The following is a 15,792-nucleotide window of genomic DNA, read 5'->3' on the forward strand; positions in this document are numbered from 1 at the left end:
TGTGACTCTGGTGACCTTACCCGAAATGTTACTGGATCGGGAATAACCTGTTTATTTTAATTGCATGAAGAGCAATATAATACAAGTGTATGGCAACTTCTAATCTGTGATGTCAGAGGCAAGCCTTCTCTAGTCAATATATCGTGCAGGAAGCAAAGCAAATATGTCCTCTTTGAATGACCGTATTCAGCAAATAAGTCTAAAATACAGGATATAATACTCCTCCTCCTAAGACAGCACCCTGGCAGTTCCACTTTACTATTGAACTGTGCACATGTAGCGGTTTTCTCCTCCTTAAAGATAAGAAACACATTCTCCATGTATACTCCCTAACTCTGATCTGCATAGCTGGTCTAACCCATAGTCTAAAGTGCTCTTGTTTCTCACAAAAAGAAAAGTAAAGGGGCCTATCCATTAGCAGATAAATTGAACAATATATATCGTTCAATCCTTGAATTTATCTGCTATGGATGGGCCCTGAACGATGACAGATGCGCACTTCCACGGCCGATAAATTTAATCTTTCATCTCTCCAACATGTTGGTCAATTATCACATATCGCTGCCAGATATTTAGAAATATCTGGCAGTTTATATGCGGTAAACGATATTAACAGCAGCTACAAAGCGCAGTAGAGAGAGGAAATCCACTCCCTGAATGATGTCATGCGATATCGTTCGTCTTTTGCCAAATCGGTCATGTACATGACTGATATCGTTCAGCACAGCCACCGGAATTTTCAAGGGATATCTTTTGTCTTTCATCTCTCAAGTACATCTGCTAATGGATAGGTCCAATTACAGTCTCTGGAATGCTGCAGAGCAATTACTATATCCCTAGGCCTTTTAACCTCCCAACATCAGGACAGCGATGTAAATGGAATATCTAACTAGACGCAGACATACAGTGCACCCGGAAAGTATTCACAACGCTTCACTTTTCCACATTTTGTTATGTTACAGCCTTATTCCAAAATGGAATAAATTCGTTTTTGTCCTCAAAATTCTACACACAATACCCCGTAATGACAATGTGTAAAAAGTGTTTTTTAGATTTTTTTCAAAAAGGAATAAAAAAAAAAAAAAAAACCACTAAGAAATCATATGTACATAAGTATTCACGGCCTTTGCCATGAAGCTCAAAATTGAGCTTAGGTGCATCCTGTTCCACTGATCATCCTTGAGATGTTCTTACAGCTTAATTGGAGTTCACCTGTAGTAAATTCAGTTGATTGGTCATGATTTTGAAAGGCATATACCTGTCCTATATAAGGTCCCACACTTGACAGTGCATGTCAGAGCACAAACCAAGCATGTAGTCCAAGGAATTGTCTGTAGACCTTCGGGACAGGATTGTCTCGAAGCACAAATCTGGGGAAGGGTACAGAAAAACCACCAGGACTCTTCCTAGAGTTGGCCGGCCATCTAAACTGAGCGATCGGGCCCTAGTCTGGGAGGTGACAAAGAACCTGATCGTCTCTCTGTCAGAGCTACAGCATACCTCTGTGGAGAGAGCAGAACCTTCCAGAAGGACAACCATCTCTGCAGCAATCCACCAATCAGGCCTGTATATTAGAGTGGCCAGACGGAAGTCACTCCTTAGTAAAAAGCACATGGCAGCCCACCTGGAGTTTGCCAAAATGCACCTGAAGGACTCTGGTCTGAAGAGACAAAGATTGAACTCTTTGGCGTCAATGCCAGGCGTTATGTTTAGAGCAAACCAGGCACCGCTCATCACCAGGCCAATACCATCCCTACAGTGAAGCATGGTGCTGTGGGGATGTTTTTCAGCGGCAGGAACTGGGAGACTAGTCAGGATAGAGGGAAAGATGAATAGCGCAATGTACAGAGACATCCTGGATGAAAACCTGCTTCAGAGCGCTCTTGACCTTAGACTGGGGCAACGGTTCATCTTTCAGCAGGACAACGACCCTAAACACACAGCTAAGATATCAAAGGAGTGGCTTCAGGACAACTCTGTGTGAATGTCCTTGACTGGCCCAGCCAGAGCCCAGACTTGATTCCAATTGAATATCTCTGGAGAGATCTGAAAATGGCTGTGCACCGACGCTTCCCATCCAACCTGTTGGAGCTTGAGAGGTGCTGCAAAAAGGAATGGCCAAAACTGCCCAAAGATAGGTGTGCCAAGCTTATGGCATCATATTCAAAAAGACTTGAGGCTGTAATTGCTGCCAAAGGTGCATCAACAAAGTATTGAGCAAAGGTTGTGAATACTTGTGTGTGTGTGATTTCTTAGTTTTTGTTTTTTTATTAAATGTGCAAAAATCTAAAAAAAAAACTTTACACGTCATTATGGGGTATTGTATGGTAATATCTGCTAGCCAGTTACAGCGATGATTTATCCATAAAGAAGGGAATAGCAGTAAATGATGAATAAGGATGAAGAAAATAAAAAAACTATTGTTAAAAAGAGAGGAATAAATGAACTCCCTGCAAGGGTAGAAGGCTTTGGTCCCTCCAAAGAGTGTAAAGTCATAATCTGTGGCTGGTTGCAAACGCAGTACATTTGATTACAGTAGTAGAAAAGTAATGACCATAAACAGCATTTATGGCTAGAAGGGACTTGTAGATTATTCTCCTAGTTAATACTACCCCTTTCAGACATGAGCAAAACCTGGGATTTTGACAGGACACGGTGAGTCGACCCAGGTCCTACTTATGTCTGAAAGGGTCTGACCCGGGTTGATAGTCCGTGACTCTGCAATCGACCAGGTTTATTTCCGGGACTTGCAACCCATGTCAGTGCCCCGGCTTATGTCTGAAAGACCATGGTCGTACCTAAGAGTCTTGATTGGTGGGCACAGTAGTGCTTGGAGATGACCTAATCTCCAAGCGTCAACCGTTAGATGAAAGACCCGGGTCCGGTGTGAAGGGTGATGCCCCGGGAATAACCCAGGTCCATCCCCCAGGTGTGAAGGGGGAGAAGTACGGAAACCCTGACTTCAACCCATATTCAATGTCCAGGGTCACAGTTGGGTTCAAAGATCAATTAGCCCTCTGTGCTAGGAGCGAAATAAGGAAGTTAATTCTGCAACCTTTTTCTCGGTTTGATGAAACCTTATAGTTAGTACCGTAACTTCCCTGTTGGTATAGAGGTGTTCTGTTCATAAAGTTATGTTGTTACTTGCTGTTCTCCAATATAGAAGCTCACTGTGGGGCTGATTCTGGGTTGGAGAAAAGCAAAGAAAAAAGCAAGTAACTGCTCCTTGGCAAGACCATGCTGCACGGCAGCCGGGGCAGATCTAAAATGTGCAAACACTTAGATTTGAGAGGAGCGAGTTCAAACCATACTAGCCACCTCTCCCAGAAGCTTCGGGAGAGTCGCAAATTATGAGGGCTTTCCCAGCAGAGTTGGCCCTACTCTGAATTGGGCGGCCGGAAGGTTGGATGGCGTGATTTGTATTAGTGCTTCATCCTAGCCCTGCCCCAGCTGTAAAATACTGCAAATTGCAGTTTTAAACGACAGGGGTAGGGACATGATTATGTGTACCCCTTCCCCGATGTGCAGTGCTGCAAATTCCGTGTTTAAACGACCGGGCCGGGCCCCCTTGGTTTTCATATACTGGACCAGGTACTTTGGATTAGTTTTTTTGTTGCAATGAAATTGGTATAAAGTTGCAGAATAACCATAACAATGCATGGCGTGGGTTACTTCTCTTTGGCCTTTTTACCCTAGATTGTGCTACTTTTTACTCCATTTTGTGTCCTAGTCTTCTTACAGGGAGGGAATTAAACTGTTTCTCACACCTGTAACTCCCATCTAAAGTGACCTGGAGCTATTCAGTTGTTTTGGGCTCCTTAACTGGCACTTTGCATGGGAAAAGCCGCTCGTGCATATTGGACTTGAGAACTTGGCCTTCGTGACCAGCGCGGGGCTGGTTACGCAAACAATTGAATAGCTCCCAACACTTTAGACAGGAGTTACGGGCGCTCAACAACAATTGAATTGCCCCCACAGTGTACTAGGTACTGAGGATTAGTGTTGTAGAGCGCTATTTGGAGCGGTTTGGCGCAATCCGAGGATAGATGTATGTAGGTGGACACATCTGTGTTTATGGCAGCTAGAGAAGCTTACAGGTGAGTGGCACTTACTGATGCTTACAGAAATGGCGGATGGCAGTTGGAGAATCTTCCAGAATCACCTGGATGGCAGTGAGAGTCCCATAGTGCAGTCAGCAGTGTGGCAACCTCTTCTGGCTGAGCTTGTGTAGGAGTATACTGACGGCCGTGTGAGTACTGCAATTTTCGATCTACAAAAAAGTCCATTGAATTAAGGCGATGGCAGCACATATTGGATCTATATCCAGTTTTGACAGTGATAATGGGCCACATATATAGGACTGGGCCACATATATAGAAAGAGTGGCATTATGCTGCCAGGCAAATACTATGCAGGAAGATAAGATATTGACAGTTTTTTTTTTTTTTTTTTTGTCATGAGCCCCAATTCTTAGTTTATTTTGCAATATATTGGTTCCATTGAACTGGCTGAGAAGTCCGTTAAGGCAAGGATGACCAGACTTTTGCATTTGGTGATCTACTCTACAGGTCAAAAATATTTTATGCCTGGAAAAGGGGTGTGGTGCGCCCAAAAAAGGAGACGACCAAAGGGGCGTAGGGGCTGTCCTGACAAAATCACTAGTTTTCTGCTCAGAAACCATCTCCAGTCCATCAGTGTGCCCCGCAATGGCCCGAACAGTTACCGGATAGCTGCTCAGGAGACGTCTGTCTTATATATTTTGTGATAGCGATTCAATTGTTTTGGACGTCTCCAGTTGGGCATCTATATGATTGGGCGACTGTCTGAGCAATTAAATTTTTGCTCCGTTCGGATGCCTAAAGCTGTCGGGGGACACATTTCTTCTCACAGCCTCCTGAGGTGCAAGAAGACTGGTTTAGCCGCTGCTGGACGTCCACCGCAATCGGTCAAGTGTGTACGGGCGATCGCGATCAACACTTTGGTCACCTTTGCTTTATGGGTATCGTGGACATTTTAAATACAAAGCCATCAGTGATTGCTGAGAGATTCCAGTTTCGTAGACACTGTCAGCACCAGAGTGCATCCATAACAAAGTATGTGGCAGAACTAAGGAAATTATCAGCATCACCAGTTTGGAGCTGGACTAGCAGACGCACCTAGAGAACAATTAGTATGTGGTATTATTAGAGAGAGCACGCAGAAAAGACTGCTGTGCAAAACATGACCCTGAGACATGGACAGGGCCATGTCCTAGCTCTTTCCATGGAAACGGCTGCCAGGGATTCAACAGAACTACAACAGAAAGGCCCATTGCCCCACGCAGAAATTAATCTCTGGCCAGAGATACCCATGTTTTCATTGTGACAAATTTGCCTACCCCTTATAATTGACATCCTTCTGCATCAATCCATAATGCCTCCATAGCATTTACTTTATGTATTCCTGTAGTACCTCCTTTCACACTATGTACACTGTAAGTCTCTACTGTGTCACACTCTCCTTCAGCCATTCCCCAAGACCTAGAGAATGTCAAAGTGACAGCCTAGGCATCTTCCTGTCTCCATGCTGAATGTTTAGCATCGTACACCAGGAACTGTCCAGGAATGGGATTGAAATCCCGACAGTGGATGCCCGACAGGATGAAGATCCCGACTGGGGCAGGTAAGTAACTCTCGCTTAGTGGTGCCTAACCCCCCCCCCCCCCGGGAGTGCCTAAACCTAACCCCCTCTGCCCCTGCACCCTAAACCGAACCCTCCCGGGAGGTGCCTAACCTCCTCCCAGTGTCTCCTAACCCTCCCCGGGGGTGCCTAACCCTAAGTCTCCCCCCGTGGAGATGCCTAAACCGATAACCCAACCCGCCCTTCCCCCGTTGCTGTGCTAAGGATGGCCGGACTTGCCTCAATCGGTTGGCGTCCTTTGGCATTCCGGCGTCGGAATTAAGATAGGCGTCTGTAATTAGACGCCTATTTTAAGTCCCTTGTCGGGCATCTGGTGTCGGGATATAGACCGGTGACATTTAGTCCGCCGGTCTATTAACTACATCCCACCTGTCCATACCAGCCAACTCTTCTTTCTGCTTCACTTTCGTATTCCTGCCGTTACTGGCTCCCTATATCCAGTCTCCCAATTTCTTGATCACTTTGCTGCCTAGCTTATTCATTTGCGATTATTTGACCTATCTATTCTCATTCTAGGTGATTACAACATACCGTTGACAACAGCATTGTCTCATCTGCCCCCCAAAAAATTCTATTCCCAACCAATGTGTTGGACATTCCCTTAGTTTGTATTTTCCCTCTTACTATATTCTCCTTATCTAGTTTTTCCAATTGTGTCTCCTTGTTCTCAAACCAGAACGTCCTTTCATTCAGACCCACCTTATCCCCATTCAACCCCCAATCACATATCCACAAGCACACAGCGACCACTAAATAGTTTTGACCCAATCCACTTCTCATGTTCACTAAAAATCCTCTCTCGTATAACCATTCTGACCTGCCCTAATCTGGTTGCCTTCAAAAGAGCCAGATACTGAACTTCATGTAAACACCGCCCTAAAACCTCTGCAACTCCACAACACATCTTAAAATGCCCTGTCATGCCACTCAGACATCCCACTTGCCCCTGATACTGAATGTGCTCCAAAATTTCCCCACATGGCCTTTTGACATCTAGCATGCATTTCAAACCTCCCACTTGTCTACAGATACTTACCCTTACAGTTGGAGCCAACAGGGGAAGAGGGAGATAACGTAATGCAAAATACAGATGTTTGCCAATTGTCTTTTTCCGGCTGCAATTGCATCTTATTTGCAATCGGATGCGACATCAAATTAATCAGCAGAGTCTTGTGAAGTTGACTATGTAACACTTGCATATCTGTGCGCATCGCAAGTGTTGTGATGCAGAGGCTGTGGCTTTTTTTCGTTTACAGACTCGGTCGCACACAGATATACAAGTGTTACATATCAAATTAATCAGCGCAGTCTCGTGAAGCCGTTTGTCACCTCAGATTGCAAATAAGACTGGCAAAAAGATATGAAAAGGTGCTCGGCACAAGCAAAGTCGCACAGGACATGGCGCCTCACTTGCACCAGGTATCTTGCTGCGCATGGTGCGTTGAGGCTAGGTGTATGGTACTCCCTCCTCCTCTGGTTGGATGCGCTGGGTGACCTCCTTACATATTACTTAGGCAGTCACGTGACCAGGAAAGTTGACAGCTCCTGCTCTATCTTATTCTCTTATTTATAAGCAGAAAGCGTAAATCTGGTCAGGAGCATGGAGTTAGGTGTCACAGGTGATGGGTCTGCTTTAGATACTCCATTGACCAAAATGCATTAAACACTTTACATGGAGCAACAAGCATTTGGAAAACCGCAATACAAGCACAAGTAAAAATGTAAGTGTATAATGCTGGCTTTGGATAAAATGGCTTTGATTGTCTGGACCATTTACATGCATTCTGCAATATCGTGCTAGCGTTAAAACGTGTATTTTAATGCCAGTGGATACACAGTCTTATGTAGTCTCGTAAGATCGGATACCTACGTATCTCATTAAACATGGATTTTAGGGCCTGGTACAGAGATGCTGCCACAGTTGGGAACTTCTACGCAGTGGCTGTGCAATAATATGTAAATGTAGCAGCCGCCCCGGAGTTGTGTTGAGACGCCCACTAGCAGCTTCTAGGAGTCTGCATACAGAGACACTGCATCGGTCACAGATCAGTTGATAATCGGCTTGCTATGAAACCCTATGGTCGCACAGAATGGCGTATGTACTGATTCTCTGAATCGGGCCCTTAGGGCTATTTACACACACACTAGGAAAATGGGTAAAAATGTATGAAAACTAACTTGCATTCTAATGGTGTCAACACATTTTCCATGTGTTATTTAAGCATATTGTACTGATTGTACATGTTAATGCACGAGAAGAAGTGCATGTTGCATTCTTCAATTTTAAACACCATATTAACGGGTATAATTTTTAATATACTCCTATCTGTACTTTTTCTAATGCATTTATTACTATGTGAAATGAACTGGATAGCTGGTGTCGCCAAACCATGTGCTTCTGTAAGCAATTTACCTTTCACTAATACCCCTTTCAGACATACCGAGAATCCCGGGAATTTGGCCTGCCTCAGCCAAATTCCAGAGTTGCCGTGTATGTCTGAAAGGTAGGTGACCCTTCAATCGACCAGGGTATTTCCCTGCTTATGTGTGAATGGTGCTACTCCCGGGCTGCACCAAGCAGCTTTTACATTGGCTTTCGCAAAGCATCCTATAGGATGCTCAGCGCTGCTGCTCATTACAATGAGTTGGCAGGGCTGAGCGTTTTATAGGACGCTCTGTGCTGCTGCTCACCACCCCCCGTGCCGGTGGCTGTGGCGCTGACAACAGAGTTAGTGACCATGGCCGGGTCCTCAGGTACAGAGAACCCCAGCCGGACGCCGGGGATACACACCGGCACTGGAGACTGCCGGTGGTTCGCAGCCACAGCGGGTCTCCCGCTGGACCACCAGTGCAGATAGGAAATTATTTATTTTGTTACCTATTTTAATAGTGGCTGCATTTTGATTGGACGGCTACCTGCTGCATGATGATGACCTAATCAGCGGCAGGCGGAGAGGGGATAGGTTAGGAAGAGGAGAGGCAGGTAATATTTAAAACTAAATAACCTGGCTTATGTCTGAAAGGGGTCTACCTGGGAATTTCTGGGGTAGACGCTGTAGTGTGAAAGGGGGGTCTCGACCAAATTCCCGGGATTTGCACAGGAGAAATTCCCGGGTCTGAGCAGGAAATTTCCCGGGTCGTATGTCTGAAAGGGGTATTACTGGTCAGCTGCAGGGTGGAGATGCAGCAAAACAGATCACCTGGGCTAATCCACTCTATATAAAAATTCTGCCCCTCAATGTCAACCCTCAGAGCCATGAAATGGTCCTGTCGACTTCAAACCTGCATTTCACATGTTTTTAGTCAGCCACAGAACCTCAGTAATTCATGTGTCCAATATGCAAAGCAATATCTGGCAACCCTCCACACCACTTGTCTTCAGTATTGCGGTGTTCCTTTGGTTTATTTCCTTTGTGTGAGATCCGATGCAGCAATCCAGGACTTGTGGTCAAATATATGTTTGCCTATGCATTATGTAAAGGATACAAATTATATTAACATGTATTTCAGTACAAGTTTATTTACTGACCACTTATTCCCATAAACTCGTTCTGAGTGTCAAATTCAACAAGAGAAATCCCGATAGCTGACTTTTTTTTTTTTTTTTTCTTCTTCACCTTTTTAGGATTAGGGTTAAGGATACTCAATTCACCAATGGCATGCCGACTGTCATTCTGTCAATATCGACATTGTGAACATCAGCATTTGACATGTTGACTGCCTGTCCATGTCAATATCCTGACTATTTTGTACCACACCCCTTATTCCCACCTTCTAAATTGCTAATTTGGAGCAGTTCATGTGTTTTTATCCCAATGGGGAGTGTGTAATGCAGTAAGTGTATGATTAGGGCCATATCGGTTGTTAGTGGTGGTGGACCATTTGGATAATTCAGGAGATGTGTATCCTGGGTCATGTGGGCAGAGGTGACTTCTTCACTTATGTAATTGTGTAGGCTATGTGAGAATAAGGCTGCATGTGGGTTGGGTATGAGTTCCCGGCGCTTGGGATGCCGATGGTCAAAATTCCGATAGTGGCATCCCAACAGTGAAAATCCCGACAGCGATAGGTAAGTATACTACCACTAACCCTAACCCCCTACCCTAACCCCCACTCCCCCACAGTGCCTAAAACCATATCCTCCCTGCAACCTAACCCTAACTCTTCCTCTAGTGTCTAACCCTCCAAACCTAACCCCCCCCCGATTCTTACCTTTCGGATGCTGGCGGTCAGGATACTGGAGCCAGGATCCCGACACTGTCGTGATTCCGCCACCGGTATTTAGACCATCTGTATTCCGCACGCTAGGTTGCTGACTACATCCCCGGCTTGTGATAGGAATTGTATCATGATGTTGTGAAGAGTGTTCAGCAGAAAGCCACAGATTGAGAGATAATGGAAGGAGCAGGACCCCATACAAATGTAATGGTTCCTGTCAGATTTGTACAGTAAGATTGTGGGGTCCACTACATAGCTCTCTGATACTTATGTCAGACCTCCATCTTGGTTTGGTGGCCTTCATTTTCCTGCAGATAAGTGTGAACAGTGCATTACATTTACCGGGTTCCAGTCAACTTGTCTACAATCAGAATATCGGGTGTAGTATGATTGGTCGCCCATCAGGTCTATACAGGTGATATGACAATATGATGAACTGCTGACTAACAGTCCCTGGTGGACTAGTACCTTCTTCTCCTGGTGGCAGCAGCTCCAGCATCATCGTCCAGATCATGTGAGAAGCGGGTCCGGGGGCGATATCTGCAGGGGCGTTCCAATGAGCATTCTACCCCCTAGTGGAGGTAGTGGAGACCTGGCTAACCTGTGGCTTCCATCTGTTGTGAAACTACAAGTCCCAGAATACCTATTAGCTGGTAAAGCATGCTGGGACTTGTACTTTCAGAACAGCTGGAGAGTTGCAGGTTGGCCAGGTCTGGCCTAGTGCCTGACCCTGACCTCCCCCTGCAGCCCTTCTCTACCCTCCTGGTTGCGCCTAACTGTCAGCATACTTGGAATGTCGACATTTCACATGGCCGCATTACTGACGACTATCTGACCGGATACCAAAATATCGACATGCCCTGAGTGTCAACATTATGATTGTTAACACACAATTAGGGCTAGGTTGCAGTTAGGGTTTGTTTTAAGATGCACAGTACTGTCGCCATTGGATGTCGACATGTCATCTGACAATATCCTGAACATGTACGCATGCTGACATTCTAAACATGTTGACATACTGCATGTCGATATATTCCACCCAGCCCCTTTTACCTGTAGCTTTAAACGTGATTGGTTCCCGGTACTGAATACACCTGCTGATTATACTACATGGAAATAAACTGAACTGCAAGCAGGTCCTTAGAGTCGTCTTGTTCTATGCAGAAAGATTGTAGCAGTTTAGCAGTCTTGAAGCTGTACACCTCCCCCAGTGTGCTGCATCTCCTAGATGGAGTAGTCTAAATCAATTAAAGTGCAGGCATCTTTTCCCTGTAGAGATGAGATTAGATTATGTCCACTCATCTAAACATACGAGTACTGTGTGTCTGAGAGCAGCCCCTGGAAACCACACACTTTTATTATCTGCGTGTGTATGTGATCCTTCCGATACAAAGAGATATCAATGTGACTGAGACATACAGAAACCACTTCTACCTGGCCTATGCATAGATATAACTAACGGCGCAGAAATCCTGTTTATTTTGGCCATTAGTAGCAGAAAACTTGGTGTATGAAACTTTATATAGAGGTGTATTCGTCTGTAAATCACAGTATGTTTCTCTCCTATAGCATTCATTATTGAGCCGTCTAGAGCGAGTTATCCAAGCCTGTTTCCCTCCTCCTCCTGTTACCGATCTAGAAGAGAGGATATGTTCTTTGGATCTCCTGCTATGCACGGAGCAGCGGGAGGAAACCTCACAGTCCCTGTCTCGTGCCAGGTAGGAGAACTGTGGCTCCATTTCACGCTCTTGATCTATCCTGTGAAATGAATTTGTTTTGTATTTTATTTGCTATGTGGATAAATTGCACTGTTTTATTTCTGTACTTTTATTTTTTTTTTTCCCTGCAGTAAAATTATTAAAGTTTGCACTTGTTACAGTTTCAGACAAATCGCTTACACATTGATCTGTGTGTCCATTAAAATAACTATCTTGTGTGTTTAGAAGAGATTGAGTATTTAGCCAGCTGAATGAAGGATATCGGCCAGCACAATCCTGTTATTAGCGCACTCTCAGGGGTATTCAACGTCATTATCGCAGGTTTTAGTTTTACACCGTATTCAATTTCAAAGACTTATCGCAGTTTTGAAAAGTCTTTGATAAAAAACGGGGATAAGTTTTCACCATTGAATAGGTGTCGAAAAAAAAGTGCAGAATTGGGGTTTAGGGGTGCAGGCTTAAAAAAAATAGCCTGCACCCCTGGGACTGACATTTAAAAAAGAACGGTGTCATAAAAAGTTTAAAAAAAACATAGGGACACCCCAAAAAATGTATTTAAAAATTGGGGTGAAAAAAAAAAATGGGAAAAGATTGTGTAACAATAGGGAAATAGGTTCAGGGCTATTCTGTATGTATGCGGCAGGTGTTTTCTAGAATAGAATTATAGCGGCAGGTGCACAAATGCAGAATTTTTAAAAACTTACTTTAGGGACATAAAAATATGCTAGTACCCATTTTCATGTACCCCAAATTTGATGGGACCACTTAAAAAAACAAAAAAATTAACCTAAGTGCTCTTCTGCATCACTTCTTCAATGTCGGGGAAAAAAACACCTGCTGCGGCTATTTAAATGCCCGACTTTCAATTAAAGGCTAAAACGGGGGTACCCATAGTGTTCCCACATGTTTTTACTACTTTAGGGGAGGTCTTACAATTTTTTTTAAGGAAAAATTCGTAACTTTATGCAAATCCAACTTCGGAGTTTCTCGTTTTCGTTAATTTTATATTGAATACGGGTATAAGCGGGAGCGTCCCCAATACTTTAACGCAGGTAAAAACTCCGATATGAAACGTTAACTTCGACAGTGAAGTTAACGTTTCATATTGAATACCCCTCTCTGTGTAGCTTATGAGTGACATTGATAATAGCGGAAATACATTTGTTCCGACCATGGACTCTTGTATCAGATGAGTCCTCATAGTCGCAGGGGACAGCCAGCCATAACTAGCAACCATTGTGATTCATTGACCTCAATGTAAAGGACTCTGGGCTTAAAGTCTGAAGAACACCCACATTATTCTTTTAAATCTGTGTGAAGCGTCTTGAATTCAGTGCAGTTACAATGAATGTCATGTGTGATAGCACATTCTACTCTTAATTCTATTCAGTTAAGCACACATCAACCCATGTTCAAAAGTACAAAATCTGGTTGTCAAGATCTCTGTGTAATCCTGATCATTGTATGCAAGTCTAAAACAAATGCATTTTATTTTTAAATCCTTTTGAAATGTACTCCTTAGGTCTGTTCTGCTAATTAATACAGATATTACCTCATATAGTACCACAACTGTGCGTTAGGGTAATACTGTACCATCGTTCTCTGTAAAATGACGGTAGAACTGCAGGATATTTGTGGCATTCATTAGGTCATGCAGTGATGAGCAAATACAAATACATAAAGAGGCTTCCTTGTATATACACATCGCATATTGGATTAGTAAAGTTCTAATTTCCAGATCACTCGTTTACTAAGTGCATTTTAAATACATTGGAAATACAGATATGTCTCCTTCATCCACTAGGGGACACTGGAGTGTCAGTACAGTGGGGTATAGAAGTGGGTTAGCCGGGAGCTGGCACTTTAATAAATTTGTATGGTAGCTAGCTCCTCCCCCTCTATACCCCCCAACAAGTCAGTCTTAATTTTGTGCCCAGGGAGCTGGACACTCCTTCAGGACTCTCAAAGAAATCCTGTACAGCAACTACACACTGAGGATCAGACAGGCAGCTCACTGCCCCTGCCTGTCTGCTGTGATGGAGCTGCCGGGGAGACCCCACCGGAGCTGATTTTGGCTCGCACTGGGGTCTTCTGCTCCAGAGACCACAGTCTCTGCGGAGACCAAGACGCGTTGTGCACGTCGTGGTCTCCCACCAGCATCGTCCGCCGCCAGCAGCATTGGCAGGTCAAAGTTACTGTTCTCCTGACTCCCTGAGTAGCAGGAGAGCCAGGACAATGGCGGGCATGAGGAGGAAGCAGCCCGCTCAGCGCGGAAGACGGGCGCCATAGCAGGGGGGGGCGGAACCTAATATTAAATTCTGCTCCTGCCTCCCAGCAGCCCCAGCGCTCCCAGAAAGAGGCTGTTTGCCATTTTATAGTATAAGAAGCTGCTGCTGAATGGAGACTGTCCTGCCTGCCGGGTCTGTGAGGCACAGTGGGGTCAGGCTAGCTGTTTTACATGTATGTACAGCTAATATATTACACAGTGATATTGTGTGTAACAGCGCTGGTCATTGTATCAGCGCTAGTGAGATAGATGCATATCTCCATCTATGGCCTTTTCTCTCCTTTTCTATACAGTCTCTGTGTCTGTCTCACTGTCCTTTACCTTGTGAGTGTGTGTGTGTGACCTGTGGATTACAATGTCTTCTAAGGGATCAAATGCTGCACAGAAATCTTTCTCCTGCAAAAATTGTGCAGAGAAGTTTACACAGGGACAGTCAAACACTTCCCTACTGTGTGATAAGTGTGTTTCAGAGTCGCAGACTAGTGTCTCGCAGCTGCAGCCTATCTGGACTGATCAATTTGCATCAGTCATGTCTCATCTGTCTGCAGAACTGGAAGCTTCTCGCATAGACAGAGAGGTGGCGGGAACTCAGACATCTGCCGTCTCAGAACCAGACTGGGCTCGTTCCTTAGCCAGATCAGTAGAGGGACTCACCAGAGTTATGTCGAGCCAGGTACCCCCAGCTGCCCCGTCATCTAAGGTCCCTACGAAGAGACTGATTCCTAATCCCCTTAAGTGGCATGAATCTGAGAAGGACATACGCTTTTTCACAACCGGATTACCACTGTCAGCAGAAAATCGGGTTGTGATTCAGGGGGCAATAGACAGGCTTCTGTTGTCTCGAGTGGTAGTGAATGTTCCGAACCATCAGCGGGGTCAGGGTTTTTACTCCAGCTTGTTTGTGGTTCCAAAACCAGATGGGTCGGTGAGACCCATTCTGAACTTGAAGGAGCTCAATCCTTATCCTCGTGCTTTCAAGTTCAAAATGGAGTCCCTGCAGTCGGTCATTTCTGGCCTCGAGGCGAAAGAGTTTCTCGTGTCCTTAGACATAAAGGATGCCTACCTTCACATTCCCGTCTGGCCTCCACATCAGGCATTCCTTCGATGTGCATTGAAAGACTCTCATTTTCAATTTCAGGCCTTACCTTTCAGTCTTTACTCAGCACCAAGAGTTTTTACGAAAGTCATGGCCGTGATGTGATGATGGCCCTGCTTTGGATGCAGGGTGTGACCATCGTTCCATATTTGGATGATCATCTTATCAAGGCACCGTCTGTAACACAATTGTTGCAAGACGTACAGCTAACTCAAAGTCTGCTTTTACAATACGGTTGGATCCTCAATTTCAAAAAAGTCATGTCTACAACCTACACAGCGCCTGCTCTTCTTGGGGATGATTTTGGACACTGGGGAACAGAAAGTGTTCCTTCCTCAGGACAAGGTATCATCCATTCAGCACATGGTGCGGTTTATACAGCGTCATCGACGAGTATCAGTGCATATGTGTATTCGACTAGAGAAAATGGTGGCAACTTTCGAGTCCATCCAGTACCGGGAGATTTCATGCCAGGCCATTTCAATTGGATCTACTTTCCCAGTGGTCAGGATCCCATCTCTTTCTTCACAAGCGAGTGATACTGTTCCCCAGGACTCGAACATCTCTCCTTTGGTGGCTGAATTCCTCTCACCTGTTAGCTGGAAAGCGTTTTGCAGTGTGGGATTGTATTCTCCTCACAACGGACGCAAGTCTGAGAGGGTGGGGGGCAGTGACTCTGGGAAGACACTTCCAGGGCCGCTGGACTCAGCGGGAAGCAGTACTACCCATAAACATCCTAGAATTAAGGAAAGTGTTCTATGCCCTTCAGCTTGCACAGCCTCTGTTGCAGGGTC

The 15,792-nt window shown here is 44.9% G+C and overlaps 1 protein-coding gene across 2 annotated transcripts in view; it reads left to right on the forward strand.

Annotated features, from left to right (window-relative positions):
- The window catches only part of AFTPH (aftiphilin), a 74,485-nt gene that overhangs the window by 32,758 nt on the left and 25,935 nt on the right, over nucleotides 1-15,792 (forward strand). For both annotated transcript variants that reach the window (XM_088477231.1, XM_088477232.1), the window contains exon 3: nucleotides 11,467-11,615. In XM_088477231.1, the coding sequence (XP_088333357.1) occupies nucleotides 11,467-11,615 (149 nt within the window). The remainder of the gene's footprint in view (nucleotides 1-11,466; nucleotides 11,616-15,792) is intronic.

Source organism: Taudactylus pleione, unplaced genomic scaffold, assembly GCF_031769625.1.
Source record: "Taudactylus pleione unplaced genomic scaffold, aTauple2 ptg000201l, whole genome shotgun sequence".
NCBI lineage: Eukaryota > Metazoa > Chordata > Amphibia > Anura > Myobatrachidae > Taudactylus > Taudactylus pleione.